The 16165-nt window shown below is 41.2% G+C and overlaps 2 protein-coding genes across 5 annotated transcripts in view; one reads left to right on the plus strand and one right to left on the minus strand.

Moving 5' to 3' along the window:
* Positions 1-6242, plus strand: part of Apolpp (retinoid- and fatty-acid binding glycoprotein apolipophorin) — a 32686-nt gene extending 26444 nt beyond the window's left edge. Inside the window, exons 15-26 of the mRNA XM_076438098.1 lie at positions 44-617; positions 685-932; positions 1028-1271; positions 1516-1752; positions 2163-2296; positions 2669-2826; positions 3041-3224; positions 3458-3599; positions 4503-4718; positions 5222-5470; positions 5663-5868; positions 5979-6242. Of these exons, the coding sequence (XP_076294213.1) occupies positions 44-617; positions 685-932; positions 1028-1271; positions 1516-1752; positions 2163-2296; positions 2669-2826; positions 3041-3224; positions 3458-3599; positions 4503-4718; positions 5222-5470; positions 5663-5868; positions 5979-6006 (2620 nt within the window). The 3' untranslated portion in view covers positions 6007-6242. The remainder of the gene's footprint in view (positions 1-43; positions 618-684; positions 933-1027; positions 1272-1515; positions 1753-2162; positions 2297-2668; positions 2827-3040; positions 3225-3457; positions 3600-4502; positions 4719-5221; positions 5471-5662; positions 5869-5978) is intronic.
* LOC143215731 (BTB/POZ domain-containing protein 7) overlaps positions 44-16165 on the minus strand; it is a 43918-nt gene continuing 27796 nt past the window's right edge. For all 4 annotated transcript variants that reach the window (XM_076438116.1, XM_076438115.1, XM_076438113.1 and 1 more), the window contains one exon: positions 44-14952. In XM_076438116.1, the coding sequence (XP_076294231.1) occupies positions 14665-14952 (288 nt within the window). In that variant the 3' untranslated portion in view covers positions 44-14664. The remainder of the gene's footprint in view (positions 14953-16165) is intronic.

The following is a 16165-nucleotide window of genomic DNA, read 5'->3' on the forward strand; positions in this document are numbered from 1 at the left end:
TCTGATCATCGAATCTCACGAGTAACTTGACCGTTTCTTACAGCAACAAGTACTTCGGCGGAATCGTCGCCGCCATCACGGAGATCCTGAAAGACCTCGCGCAGGTTGCGCAGAAGTTGCAGAAACAGTTGGCAGAGGTGTTGTCCAGCTTGAAGGAGGCCGGCAACTCGATCTACCCGAAACTGAAGGAGTCCTATGAGAAGATATTCAAGAAGTACTTAGAGATCGTCGACGCGATCGCGAAACTGGTGAACGCCCAACTGAACTTGCTTCTGGATCTGTTGAATTCGCACAAGAAGGAGTTGCACGATCTATTGAACCTAGTCTCAGGCGTGGCACAGGACTTCTCGAAGGCTTTGTCCAAAATCTTAGAACAGATCAAACACGACGTTGAACAGTTTAGCTCCCAGCTGGCTAGCCAGGTGAAGGCTTTACCGGTTTACGAGATCGTCAAGGCGAAACTAGAGGAGCTGAAGAACTTCCAGGTACCCAACGCCATTCTGGGACCTCTGGAGGAATTGTGCAGCGTGGTAAAGAACGTGCTCCCGACTCAGGAACTCCAACAACTCGCGCAGGTGTTCTGCACGTACCTGTCCAAGATCATCAAACACGAAAAGGTGCGTTTACGAAAGATATTCTTCGAAAAAGAAGAAAATGTATTCTACTGAGACTTTTTAATTACAGATCAATCTATCAGACGCTCTGAAGGAAATCGCCGCGCAAGCGGAAGTGGCGATCCGCTCGATCCTCGTTCCCCTGAAGGGTCTTCTTGGTGGTGGAGATGACACATTAAGCTCCTTGAAACTCCAATCACCGATTGATTGGAGCCTTCTGTATACCATCCCCGGTACCCCCACCCTCCAGCTTTCCCTCATCAATCTGGTGCGCAACAGAGAGCTGCCGTCGCTCTCGGACCTGTACCACACTTACAGGTGAGAACATCTTTCGCCGTTCTGGAAAAATCTGGAAAAAGTTCAGAGGGTGAAGAAAGAAAAGAAAAATAAAAATCTCGATCTCTGCTTTGCAGACCAACTCTCTACCCGAGCGACATCATTCCGCCATTCAGCAAGTCAGGTGTTATCACCGACGGAGGACACATCTTCACATTCGACGGTCGTCACTTGACCTTACCTGGCAGCTGCTCGTACGTTCTTGCTCAGGACATCGAGGACGGAAACTTCTCGGTGGTAGCCAGCTTGAACAAGGGAACCCTGAACAGCATCACCCTCACAGCTCCCGAAGAAAGCATCACCATTAAGTCCAATGGAAACGTGAGTACAGGTTTTGCACTCCAAATTGACCCTTCTGCAAGCTAAATTTTATCATATTTCTTTATCGTATCTTTCTCGCGACAATCGCCTGATTCGCAGAAAAATGCACAACTGCTGAACTTCGAGGTGGAGTCGAAGATGGCTTCCCCCGATCAGCTGATTCGCAGAAAAATGATCCTTATATATTGCATAAATGATCGTAGTCATGTCTTAAACTAATTGAACTTCATTGTTACGATCGCAGATCCTGGTGAACAACAAACGAGCCGATTACCCAGCAAGCACTGAGAACCTGCACGCTTTCCTGGTCCCGCCATTCGCGAACGTCAAGTCTGATTATGGTGTACGCGTTTCTTGCGTACGTAAGGCTCCGCTGGTCTGCGCCGTTCATGTTTCCGGATTCTATCACGGCAAACTGCGTGGTCTGTTAGGCTACAACAACAACGAGCCCTACGACGACTTCACCTTACCTTCCGGAACGGTACGTAAGAAACAGCCGAGTCACGAAGTACGCTCGAAGCTTTTCCAAGCGTGTTCTTGGAAACCGGGAAATTCGAACCTCACGTGCGAACCACAAACTGTATCTCTCGATCTTCCAAGGGGCAATGTTCTGTTCGGTTCCTTGCGCTAATTGGCCCCTAGGGTCTGCAAAGGGGCTTTCGTGGGATTGATTGTCAGAGGGATAAACAGATTAAGGGGCTACATACGGCCGGCTAGCTAGAGTTATATTCGAGAATCCTTCTCGGTGGGGAAATTATGTTTTGCCGAGTAATTGTTATTGCCACTCGAAAGTGGACGGTTGCTAGCGGCGGGAAATTACCAAGATGTCGTTTACGGACTACAAATACGCTAGGATTAATTTTTCTACATTTTTTGTGAACTTTTTATCAGATCTCCGAAAGCGCAAGCGAATTTGGAAACGCATACAAACTGAAGGGCGACTGTCCAGCTGTACCTGCAGTCGACCACAAGGATCGCGCGCCAATCTGTACGGATTACTTCATCGGCCAAAACTCTCCCCTCAAGTAAGTTATTAATAGATAGATTTTATGACAACAATGAGTAGGTCCAACTTAAAACAGCAGAAACATTAGAAGAATTTCAAAATACTGTTACATTATTGTCAACCTATTAAATAGATTAAGAAAGAAAGTTATTTAACAATCGGCACTGTCACAAATATGCCGAAGAATTAGATTTAACGAATATATAAAATGCAAAATCGATTTTATCCAATGTTCGATAGAAGTGTGTAGTGATGGAGCGAACCCTCGTTTTTCTTAGTATTGGATCGATCCATAAAATCTTTGGAAAAACTCCAGGAAAACTAGTTACGATTGGGGATGAAGGGTCGAGCTTCTGAGCTTCCGTTAACGGCGAGAAAAATGTGATTACAGATCCTGCTTCAAGTACGTCAACCCAAGTCAATATCGCGAGGGCTGCGACCACGCAGTGGCCTCTGGATCGTCGAATGGAGCTTGCTTGATCGCCGAGGCTTATCACTATAGCTGTTACGCGGCTGGCATTTTAACCACCAATATCCCGCCGGCTTGCAGTAAGTTTTCTCCTCTTCTCCAATCTCCGAGGGTCACTCGAAGCGAGAACGGATAGAATTTTTCATCATTCGAATGAAATCACTGGGATTAATCAAACGGGTTAAAAAAGAACATGCTAATCTGTTTTACATCGTAGATTAATCTTATTCTGATCTAGAATGAAGTACTTAGACCATCTTCTTTACAATAAAACGTTTTCTCCTTCGGTTTCAGCAAGCTGCAAAGTTGGTGCTGGATCTGTTGGCATCGGTGACACATTCAGCGTGAAGACCCCGAAGAAGGAAGCTGACATTGTCATCGTTGTTGAACAATTGGCACCGAACGAGAAGGTGTTCAAAGAGTTGGTCACCCCACTGATATCTCAGCTCAGAGATGAACTGAAGGCCGATGGAATCACGTACGTCTTTTAATGTTTATTTATCAGGAGTGTGCGAGAATCCGAAATATCGGGACGCGTACCCGAAAATTTCGAGATTCCTGATTCGTTCAGGAAACTCGAAATTTTTAGGAACCCGAACCGCGACTCGACCTCTTCCCGATATGTCGGATTCGCGTACACCCCTATTATTTATCACGAAAATTGCGAGTCTAGTGACAAATATCCATGAAATAAACAATTTCTGTGTTTAGGGACGTGCACATCGGTCTGATTGGATTCGCCGACCAACTGAAATGGCCGCAACACTACACGGTGAATGGAGACACCAACATCGTTGGCGACGTGACGAAGAACATCAAATTCTTTAAGAAGAGTCCAACGATCACTCTCGAGGTAATTTTTCAACAATTTTCCAATTGAAAAGTATTGAACTTTCAACGTTTCTTCATTTTGTCGACGTCTTTCGTTCTTGCCTAGTCACAGGTAAATGTTCAGTATACAGAAAATGTTATTTACGCTTTTACAAAATAAGGAAAAATGGGCCGAAACAAATTACTTCAGCCGACGATCAACTCACTGCCGAACACGGGCTCTCGGGTTCGTTACCGATCCTTCTATTTGTCGATTTGACAGCGGTTGTCCGATCCCATAGGCACCCATTAGTATTCCAGTAACACGTTGTTAGAACAACACGTGTTCGGGCGATTCCATTAACGACAGCGAGAATTGAATCACGTTTCTGCCACGGTGGTTTTTCTCCTCTCGCATGATTCATAATTTTCCAATCTCATCGCCATCCTTTTTTAAGCCACACAAAAAGCTCTGGCGAAGAAGCACCTAATTGTTGAGTCATTATCATTATCACATCAAACACGATTAATATCTGCCAGTCTAATCACCGTTTTTATGCATTAATTTATGCAAACAGTGGTTAAACATCAGCTTCACAGCTTCTTTAGAATTTCATTTTTTCGGAGTTTGTTTCAGGAAAATTTTCTGTTAGTCACGAAAGGCTGTATGAATTAATTTACAAATAAAAAATCGTTCGATCACCAGAATCGATCCCGCGTCACTACAAAATGTTGCAGATTCGTAAGCCGAACGAAAAACTTCATTAACTATGCCAGTCGGTAAGGAAATGCCGTTTAAATAACGCGAGCGTAAACAAACATGGCACAGCAGCCACGTCACCGCTCGAGTTTCCGGAAACATTTCAGCTTCGAATTAAATAAACGACACCGTATCGATTAGGTTTGTTTTTGCTAACGTCTCACGAAGGAAAATTATCGTTTCCAGGAAGCTACACATGCAGCCGTAGAGAAGCAACTATCGGCGAAGAAAATCTTGCTTCCTCTCGAGTACCTGAAGCAGAAATTGGACGTTGAACTGGGCACCCTGACGCTGACTGATGCTTACGAAGAAGCTATTCATTATCCATACAGAGCTGGCGCCGCCAAAGTTGTGATTGGCGTTCATGTTAACGTCTGCGAGAAGAGTCCTCTTCCTATTTCCGTAAGCCTGAGACTTCTAATTCATTCATTCAATGATAGAACAATCTACTTTCTTAATTTTCAGTGTGTTTTTGCCATTTATTATCAAAGTACACGAAGGTTGATTTTTGTCGATTGTGCGTCCATTCATTGAATGGTAGAACAATTAATTTTCTCAATTTTCAATGTGTTTTTACCTTTTGTTATCAAAGTACACGAAAGTTGATTTTTGTCGATTGTGACCGCATTATGCGTGTATTCATTGAATGGTAGAATAATTGATTTTCTCAATTTTCACTGTGTTTTTGCCATTTATTATCAAAGTACGCGAAAGTTGATTTTTTAATTGTTTTTTATTGTGAACGCATTGTGCGTGCATTCATTGAATGGTAGAACAATCGGTTCTCTCAATTTTCAATGTTTCTTCGTCATTTATTATCAACGATAGTTGAGTTTTTGATTTCTGTCGATTGAGAACGCACTACGTCGCGTCGATGCTGAAGAGAGTCGTCTTTCCTGCTACAGCTCCAACAAATAAGGCTCCTGCTGGGACAGAAAACTTACCGGGATCTCGGACTCACTTATTACCACATATCCTATCCCAGAGAGCTGGTCGTATCGGGTAAACCGCAGAAGAATATCGTCGGTTACGACAAACACAGCGTGTACACGTACGGCGACAGCGACGCGGCGAGGCCACTCACCGGACGCGCCGACCTCAAGAACAATCTCGACGTCTCGCCCACTGACGTCTGCGCTGACTTCGCAGTTTCCGTAAGTGTTCAACAAGTGATTCTCACCTATCGACAATCCCGATCACCAGCCGTGCACGTCGGACCGAAATCTTCACTATAAAAACGATCAAACCGAACTCGGAAATGATTGAACTCTTTCTCTTAAGCTCCAGCTTGTTTTGCAACATGGTTTTATGCAATGTTTTATGCAATCGGGATGTTTTTATTGCAGTCGGGAGGAGCATTGTTCAACTTGGGCACATTCATCGATGCCAAACCGAACCAGAAGAAGCAATTTATCCAAGTGGCCGCAAAGAGGGTCGCCGATGGCGTCGCTAATCTAGAACTCGAGCAGGATTGCTTGTGCGAATACCAGTTCGGAATCGTCGGCCGTGCTAAGTGCAAAATCGTCGGTCGCAAGGAAAAGAGCTCGACGAAGTAAGAACTCTCACTATACTGCGGATCTCGCAAACTAAGAATCTTCTCAGTCCACTACAAAAGACGAACGAGAACGTAGTAATTTACAAAACCGTGTTCTTCCGTTACAGAGACACTAAAGCGGGAGTAAAGGGTTAAAGGGAGTCATCGCATCGAACTACCACTATTATTCTACCACTATTATTAATTAATGTATTTGTTACTTGATTGTAATACGTCAGGCGTTATTTTAATACTTGTAAGCGGCCAGATTTTCCCCCAGCGATTGGGGCCGGCTCGTGTTCAGGGAACAAGCGAGGACTGAGAGAAAAGATATTGTCGAGTCTTTTCTGTACATCGATCTTCCTCAGCCGAAATAAAAAGAAAATATTTAACCGTGTTCTCTTTCTCTGTCCCTTTATCATTTTCTGAAACATACTCCTGAAGTAGTGTAGATACAGTAACAAATATCGTGCACATCTCTTTCCCATATGTCGAAGCATTACTGTGCTTCTGCGATTTTCGTGTTTTCTCATCGTAGAACACCGGAAAATCCACGGACACGTTGTTGTTCGCGTACTACGGGACGTCGATTCGATTTACGGCGGACGATTTGTACGGCTTACTTTTATTAAATCAAGATACCGATGCTGCACGACCACCAGCTTAATCTGAACTCGATACCGACTTCCGCACCGTTTAAGCACGTCGATACGCATCGCTACCACACGCGTACACTATACATGGACATACGCCATACTTCGGTGAACATATACAAGTATTGTTCTTGCACGCGTTGCCGAGAGATTCATTTATTTCTTGCAATTTCAGCCGCCTCCGTCGTCCTTTCTCCTCGACCAGATACCGAGATTACGTCTCTCCCGCTGAAAAATCGCCCGTTGTCTAATGATCGCGATAAATACCGCTGCGCCTGACTACCAAACACACCTCTTATTTTTAGTTATGGTTTTAGCAGACATACAGCGGGTGGTGAAATTAATACCGCCACCCTATCAAAAGTCTCCAGGTAAAACCCGAAACTTCGTGACTCTTATTTTATTTTGCGAAACACGTAACCGAAAACCTAAAATGTAAATGTTATCTCATTAATAGATTAGGGATGCTTATGGATTTTTTAATTTTTTTCAGGCAAATTTCAAGAAAGTGGGAACAAATGAAATGTTATTTTCAGTTTATAGATCTGAAATGAATACAAAACGTATTAAATTTTGTGGAATTTCATGTTCTAGCATTTTTCGAACATTTTTAGAAGTCATAAATGCATAAAGATTGCCTTGTTATCTCATCGATTTTCTACCACTGCGTCAATTTGACACCGAGGGGTAGATCCACTTTGTGAAATGAAGGACGGATGAGGTTTAAGCATGTAATGTAAAGCTTTCAACATGTAATTTTCAACATTTTAAAGCGATCAACCGAAAAGGTGAATTGTTATTCAGTTGTTCTCGCAACGAATGGAAAAATATTGTTCTCCGAGCAACTGCAACTTCGGTACACCATGTATAAATGCGTCCACTTTCTTGCGGGAGCATTTCAAGTGACCTGTTACGCAATACCGATATGCGGCATTAGGTGCAAGTTGCCAAACGTGTTTTTCGCCGTTGAAATGTGGTCTTAATTAATGGATTTAGGTTGGACGGTTTTAAAAAAATATCTTTCAGTGTGGTATCACACCGGAGAGCCAGGACTATCCGAACCTAATCGTCAGGGCCGATCAGTGCTGGTTTGCACCTTTGGTAGATCTCTCGGCTGTGTGTCACGTTTTGCATAGTTATTACATACGTTTGCATTTCGAATTGCTAGTGCACGTCGTGTCAGTGACCAGAACAGGTGTGTTTCATGGCGGTTCGGTGTAGGAAGAATACACGGGAACAATAGGAACGAACAGCTGATGAGTAAGTGCATTTATGAGTATTTTGTAAATGTGCTAGCTGGCGGGATGAAAAAGGAATTATTCTTAAAAAATGATTTATAAATGTGCTAGCTGGTGGAATGAAAAAGGAATTGTTCTTTTAAAAAATTATTCGTAAATGTGCTAGCTGGTGGAATGAAAAAGGAATTGTTCTTAAAAATGATTTGTAAATGTGCTAGCTGGTGGAATGAAAAAGGAATTGTTCCGAAAAAATGATTTGTAAATGTGCTAGCTGACTACTCCAGCTCACAGAAATCGGTGAATAAATTTTTTATAATTGCTTTTTAGACTTTTTCATTTATACTTAACGTCAGTATGTATAGCTTAAAAGTTATAGGGAGAATATAAATGCGACTGCTACGGGTGGAGAGGACTATGAAATTTAAATGATAATGGAAATATTAGAATATAGAAAATCCAATAAATTTTCTCATGAATAGAAAATCCACAAATATTCGAAAATATGCGTTGGTCTACGATTCTATCGTGTGGAAACAAAAAATTTCTGTCAAAAAAGAAATAAAGACCCACTGTACAGGGTGAGTCGCGAAGCGTGAAGAAATTTGGTGGAACTACCTAAAAAAATTTCCGATCGAACCGCTGGCCAGTTTAATTATGCAATTTTCAAATTTCGTAGACTTTAAAGAAAGTGGGACCAAATGAAATCCTGTTTTCATTGGTAATAGCATGTTTGTAGATACAAAATACATAAAAGTCGTACTAAACCCCGACGAATTTAATACTCTAGCATTTCTTGATAATTTCTATAAGCCATAAATGCATAAAAATGTGTAAATAGCGAAAAAATGTCTGGATCAGTGTGCAGCCGAGCGACAGCCCGGAATAGCATAGAAAACGAGAAAGAGTTAATCAGCGTGCGCTAATCAATCTAAGTCGACGACAACGGGATCCCAGGGATGAATAATTGCTCGCTCAGGGTCGGGGGAGTATGGTCGCTCGCGTTTCAACGAAATTCGCTCGGCGAAGCGACGTGTCGTTTATCATTGATTTTATCTGCTAAACGTAACCCCTTTTTACCGAGGAATATACAATTACCGTCACGCCTCTGGTGCTGCTTGGTTCGTTCCTCGAGCACTAGAAGAGAAACGCAACCCCTGTAATGCAAGAATTTCACTTCCGGATCCCTCACTCTGCAAACCAAACCGCGCACTATTTTACATTGACGATCGAGGCTAGAACAACAGGGTGGTTCGATGATTCTTTTTTAGCCGCATTTACTCACGTGGTCGACGTGTTTTTTTAAGCATCTCCCCATCACGATGACGTTAATGCTATGTTAACGTTACGTCGGTCACGTTAGTGAAGTTTGCATGCACACCGTTTACGCTTGCCACCAAGGTGTATCTGCGACTAGAATCGAAATTCCTAGCCAGGTTAATGAGGGAGGTTCATCAGATAGCGCCACGCTTATTTTTACAACGTTCGCCTTCATTATTTTCTCGCTGGCGACGAGGATTTTCAAAAATTTCGAGCAAACAGTTCTTACGATTCTTCTTTACGAAATTACATGTTTAAATTGTAGAAAGTAAAATCGACAAGCTCAGAAGATATGGGCACAAAGAATCAGATTGAAGAATTATATGGACGTGAAAGGATCGTCCACAATGCACGATAAGGCGTATCAGTGAAACTAAGAATTAAAATTGAGAACTGGAGCGTAGCCGCTCCGAGAAATTCAATGCAAGAAACCTTACATTCTGTCGGCTAGGGTAAATTCAATTATTTTCATTTCTTCGTTGCATTTTCGTTCGACCGTACCCTCCCCTTTCATCGAGGATCGTGTATCAAAAAATAAATTAATCATTGGTTTTATTACTCAACCCTCGTGCAGTCTTGGGGGATGAAAAATTCACTCGTGTCTATTTTTGTAAATGTACAGTGATAAAAATCATTGATCGGTGAAATGAAAAATGCCTGCAGCAAACAAAGACGATATTCAAAACATTGTGCAAGGTAAAAATCATTGATCGGTGAAATGAAAAATACCTGCAACAACTAAAGACGCTATTCAAAACACTATGCAAGATAAAAATCATTGATCGGTGAAATGAAAAATGCCTGCAACAACTAAAGACGCTATTCAAAACACTATGCAAGATAAAAATCATTGATCGGTGAAATAAAATAAAAAATGCCTGCAACAATTAAAGACGATATTCAAAACACAAGGTAAAACACAAGGTAAAATCATTGATCGGTGAAATAAAAAATGCGTGAAACAATTAAAGACGATATTCAAAACATTGTGCAAGATAAAAATCATTGATCGGTGAAATAAAAAATGCTTGCAACAATTAAAGACGATATTCAAAACATTGTGCTAGATAAAAATCATTCCGGTGAAGTAAAAATTGTGCAATGCGTAAGTTTGAATGCCTGCAGTAATTAAGACGATATCCAAAACATTGCACCAGTTACTACAGAGAATTAGGATGCTAGGTGGAAGGTTCTAGACGCAGCAATTGAGACACTTGACTACTATTGTCTGCATAATCTGAGGCAGACGGATCTACTTGACTGACCTACTTGGCTGATGCGAAACTACTTAACCCCTCGGCGACCACTTCTCTTCGTCTTCTGTACAATAAGCGTGTCGGCCGTGTCGATGATTTCAATAATAACCCGGGTGCACGAGCTCGATATCATTAATTGCGAGAATTCTCGTCCGGGAGAAAATTTATAATTACACCGAGTTTGAGCGCGTTTCATTAAAAAAAGCTCATTTCGAATTAATGAATTACATCGACCAATGAATTGTTCCCATTTTACACAACGGAATAAGAAACTTTATTTCGTGAAACTCGTTAAAATGAAAATGGCTCGTCTCCAAGTTTGCGAGGAAGAAATCTTGGACAATCCGTCAAACAATAAAACGATTTTCCGTGAAAGGGACCTGCTTTCCGAACTATTTTTTAACGTCCACCGTTTAACAACAGTAATTTCCTATTCCGTCGTAAAAAGAGGGGACTGCGGAGGACTGCGCAGCGTTTGATTGGTTATCAAGATAGCCGTATTTTCCGCCAGCTTTACAGAAACGAAGAAAGTTCAAGGCGCAGTTCTGCAACGCCAATTTCATAAAAATCTTTCCGCAAAGCCAGTAGTAATCTACGCGGAATAAAATTGGAGCGACCGCATAAATAAATACGTTTATTGCTATCTCGATGAGACGAGACAACGTACTTTCACTTTTCTTTTATTCAATCACCTCTTGGCAATAAGTAAACGAACTCATGCATGAATAGTTGATAATATTAAGAAATAGTAATACACGCAATGAAGTATAAACTCCATAGGCAATTTCTTCTTGCACAGAACGAAATTCTTTCGCTGTTTTACGTGTATTACCACTCGTTTTCTTGCGCCTCATTCTTCTGCATAGTCTTCGACGCTTTCCCAGTGACACGATCTTACGTAAATTAAGATTTGCCTTTTAAAGCTAAGTGCTCATGCCAGTTACGAGTCACACCATATCGAGTGATGGTTTACAAAATTACGAGAAACGTATTCTGCTCGCTGAGACTGGAAGCGAATGATTTATATCTTGTTGTACAACAACGAAACAATACTTTGTAGAAAATCATGTAGTCGGCGAAGTAAATCCATGTCTAACTTGGAAAATAAATTTTGAAAAATTTTCTTTGAATTTGTAGAGAAAAGAAAAATTGTTAGTTAGTGTTCGAAATAATATTTTACTCGTTGCTGCCATAACGTCGCACGTCCGCCATTTTCCATCCTCGGGCTGTCTCTCGGAAGAAAGGGGACAGGGAATTTATTACTCTGTCAAGCGACGTTTCGGAGAATCATACAGATGTAAATCTTCCTTAATAAACGTAAGTTTATTTCAACCGTGTGACAGAAACAATGAATATCGTTGTACGGCAGAAGAATTACGTGAATTGTTTACTGCCCGCCATTACCTTCGGCTAACCATCTGCGTTTCCCCTATTCAGGGACACAAGTTACGCATCGGAAGACGAACACAAAACGCGTGGCATTCAATTTGCAAAATTAGCGGAAACCAAACGTTTCGATGGGACCGAACAGAAAATTTGTTCCGAAAAGTCTACTAAAAAGAAAACAGCTAGACCGCGGATTTTTATGCAGAATAAAGATTGTCTGCATCGATTGCGAGAGATAGAAACTAAATTGAATGTTATTTCTTCCCTCGATGATTTTCACACTAAACCTATCACCACTCAATTATCGAAAATATAAAGATGCTTTCGTGGTAAATGATTAAATAAATATATTCAATAGCTCAGATATAGCATAAACCGCAGAAAGTTCAAATAAATTTAATCTTGTTATTTTTATAGCTACTTTTAAAGCTCGGTAGGTTTAGTGTTAATAGAAGAGAAATTGACATGTTGAATTTTTAAATGTTCAGTCACGAAGGACAACGGAACGATAAATTCCGTTCAGTCTCACCGAAGCAAAAGAGGCGCACGGATCAAGGTGGAATTGCATGTGCTAATATTTAAATAATTTTTATTGAATATCATAGGTAATATGAATTAGCAAAGATCATACCCACAGCGGCATTTTGTTTTTTAAATAAAGAACAATACTGCTCACAAAACACTGATCATATATACCTGTACACATTCTGTATGGCCTACGGCTCTCATTCTGATCCTCTTTCACCCCCCAACCCCTTGTACAACCCACCCACACACAAGCACACTTTGCCTCATTTTCGCACTCATTAAACATCGGCAAAAATCGTCTAATTAACACTTTATATGGTACCTTAGAGAGCACGCGCATTCGTGTACGTACACCGGCCACGCAATATCCACAACACATACGCACAAACAGACACATGCATACAGACACGCATTACAAACCACAGCTGCACGCGTATGCACCTAGAAGTTACACCTATAACGTGATTGTACCTAATAAGCATGAACTTTCCGCGAGGTGTGCCCTCGATTCCGATTACGATTATAAATACATCCTGGAAACCATGGGTCCTCTACTTTCGTTAAGCTGCTCCAAAGGTAATTTACAAGTTGAGACTGGAAAGCTTCCGAAAATAATGGTTCCAAACGGTTAGAAACAATTATTATCAGAACCTCTTCACTCTCTTGCACCCCGGCAAGAATAGTGACACAACTAAAAAAATACAGTATTCTCACAATAACGATTTCAAGAGAATTATAAAATTACCATCAACATAGTACAGACATCTTGAATCTTTCAGAAAAATATTTTTGGAAGCAAATTCGACTAGACTCTATAAAATGATATTAACCCTTTGCACTCGGTTGTCCCCTCCGAGGCACCACTAAAAACTGCTGTACCATTATTCAAAATATTGTCTACATTATTAAATATATCGGTATCTAATCGATTACTAAACATTTAGGTATTGTATGAGGTATTATACCAATCCATAAAATTTTGAAAATCATAGGGAATGGATATATTCTAGGTCGGAAGAAATTTTACAGTTAAAATAGCTCCGAGTGCAAAGGGTTATTGACCCCTCCATCAACTCTAAAGTGACGCTGTTCCTGCCACTGCAGATATAAACTAGCTCAAAAAGAAAGTTCAATTAGAAGTTAGAAACATGACAAAATTGTTATTTTTTCAGTTGTGTCATTGTTCTTGCCGGGGTGTGCTCTGTTTAGAACCCAGTCCGGGAACTGGTTCCGCCTGACACGCAGAAGACTCCGGTTTTTCTTCAGTGCATCCCCGTGTGCCACGGCAGCCTTCGAGAATGGGAACAATGGCTAATCACCGTAAAGACAGACATCATTGTGCTGTACCGCAACAGAGCGGTCGTCGAATGATCAGTGGCAGTGAAACTCTACAGATCCTACGGAGCAAACTCTTCAACAGACGGGAGACTTCGTCGACGTCTATGTAGAAAACTGAAATTCGATCAGCATAATGATATCATGGGGGTGGCTGGACCGCGGACGCTTTTGCACAGCTCTGGAATTAATATGTTCACTGCTAAGTTCTCGTTAGTTGAGCTAATCAAATGACGAATGATAGGGAACGAAGGGCAGTGGTTTCAGCTAGATCATCGTTTTCTAAAGGAGTCGCTAGAGTTCCAATTTTCTAATTCATTATCTAAGCTTCGAGGGTGAGAATGTTGTTCCGTTTCAATAAACAATAATTAAAAGTGTCCCCGAACACAACATATAAAAGTGGACGCCTAAAACAGCTAGTTCCACGTTTCAACACTGAGAAGTAATTTCTCTTACATTTGGCAAAGAACACTTCGAACAGAACAGAATTAAAAGCAAACAATGAACACAGATATAATTTCACAGCGAACACGGGAAGATCGTTGATCGCTGAACACGCTGAATAAAACTGACTGTCGGTCAGCAACAAGCTACAATCGTGAACTACATCGGCAGAAACAAGAGGTTCCACTAAAATCGATTACAGTTCCGAACGAGAAAGATTTGTACGAGCCACGAGCGTTTCAAGGAGCCGGCAGCCCAGCAACAATTAATACAAGTATACACTGCGGTCGGTCTGAACGTTAAAGTATCGTCGCTAAGTATGGGGAACCCTAACTGCCGATAATCAGTCGCTGCAGACAAACGTACTCGCATTAAAGTGTGCACCTTGCAAGCAAGTTCTTGGACAAAGTAACCGAGTAAGCGAAACGCTTTACGCAATTGATCGATAGAAACCGGCGGCGTTTTGTTCAACACTGTTCGAAAACCGAGAATTGTGTTTTCTAGAAGCCGTGTCGAGTGTCCACAGAGCAACCATGGCAGTACACGAAGAGTACACCTTGAGAAGTATGGGGGAGAGTCTACTTTCATTCAGGAAAGGAACTCCTATTAGGGGTCCAAGTCGGATTACTATACACTTTGCTTATCCCGTTAGAAATCTTAAATATATCTTGGTAAGGCAGTGCCAGCACGGTGGTACATGTACGGTGGTGGAGGCGGTCCAGAGAAATGCCTCTGATGCTGATGGGGTAGCGAGGACCTGTGAGAACCCATGGTGCCGCTCGATGGTGACACGTGCTGAAGAAGGTGGGATGTCCCATCGCCGAGATCCAGCTCCAGCTCCTGTTCCTCGATCAGCTGCAAAGCTCCGAACGACGCTGTCGCCATTGCTACGTCCGGCATCACGCCTGACAACTGTCCGTCGCTGCAGGAATTGCTCTCCTGTTGCTGGAACAAGAGAAAATCGGAGAATTTCAAAATATCAGTATTTCTGGACGCGTCTCAAGTACATACACGGACTTTAGTGCGTGTTTTAAATGCATTCTCTCATTTTAATTCGTACAATTTTTAGAACACTGATATTAATTCACGTATCGAGACTACGGTTTCACATATTTCGCGGTTGTTGGTGCAACAATATATTTAAATATCTGAGAATTGTAGAACCGGCGAGAAAATATTAAAACATATCAGCTACAATAGTTGCTCCAGAATGGTGTTTTCCGACAGCTAAGAATATCGCCATCCCACGACTTCTTTAAGTCGTTTATCGTCAGAACATTCAAACATATCTCAGATTCTTCTCTTATATCTCATATCTCATATCTCAGATTACATTTTTTCGATGGGAGTGTTTTCAAATGAATTCGTAACTGTATGTGTATTCTGCACTTAAAGAATAGTTAATCTCGAGGAAACATTTGCAACTATTCTTGAACAGTTTGTTTAGACGTTGTTTTATATGGTGTGGAATTTTTCGAGGACGGCGTAGAAGATGGCTTCATAAAAGACTCTCGGAGTCTATCAGAATAAATTGGCAGAAATATCAGTCTCTATACACAAAGAAGATAGTTCGCTTAACTAGAAAATTTATTTATCGAAAGCATGCTCCGTTACAAAGTTGCATATTATCTTGTCATCTACTAAACGAGAAATCTCGTAACTTGCATCTTACATGATTCCAGCTTAGCGAAACTCGCAAGCAAGTATTCTTCGATATAAAGGAGAAACGGACTTAATTAAAAGTTATTGTACTACGAAATAGAAATTTCTCTGTTCTTCTTCCACGGCACGAAAATGTAATGAGAGGAGCGATGGAAGTAAAATCGATCAACCGTAAAGTTTACTTTCACGTTCGGGCTTTGTGGACTGAAAATTCATTCCTATAGGGGATAAAGTAAGATAAGATGTCAATTTCGGTGGTTGTTGTCTAAGTCGTGTGAAAGTTTCGTCGGTATTCTCGATGTTACTATGGAAATAAACGGCGACAATAACGTGGTTTTATCGATTTCCAGAAAAGAAAAGAATGCCGAGAAAAAGGTTGTGTTGAACGTGACGATAAAACCGATGTGAGATGAAAATACTTTAAAGTATCGGTTCATAAAAATGAAACAATTTAAGCAAGCTTTCATTTCATTATTTTGATTGTGTTGAGATATTC

This window comes from Lasioglossum baleicum, chromosome 14 (assembly GCF_051020765.1).
Source record: "Lasioglossum baleicum chromosome 14, iyLasBale1, whole genome shotgun sequence".
Classification (NCBI taxonomy): Eukaryota; Metazoa; Arthropoda; class Insecta; order Hymenoptera; family Halictidae; genus Lasioglossum; species Lasioglossum baleicum.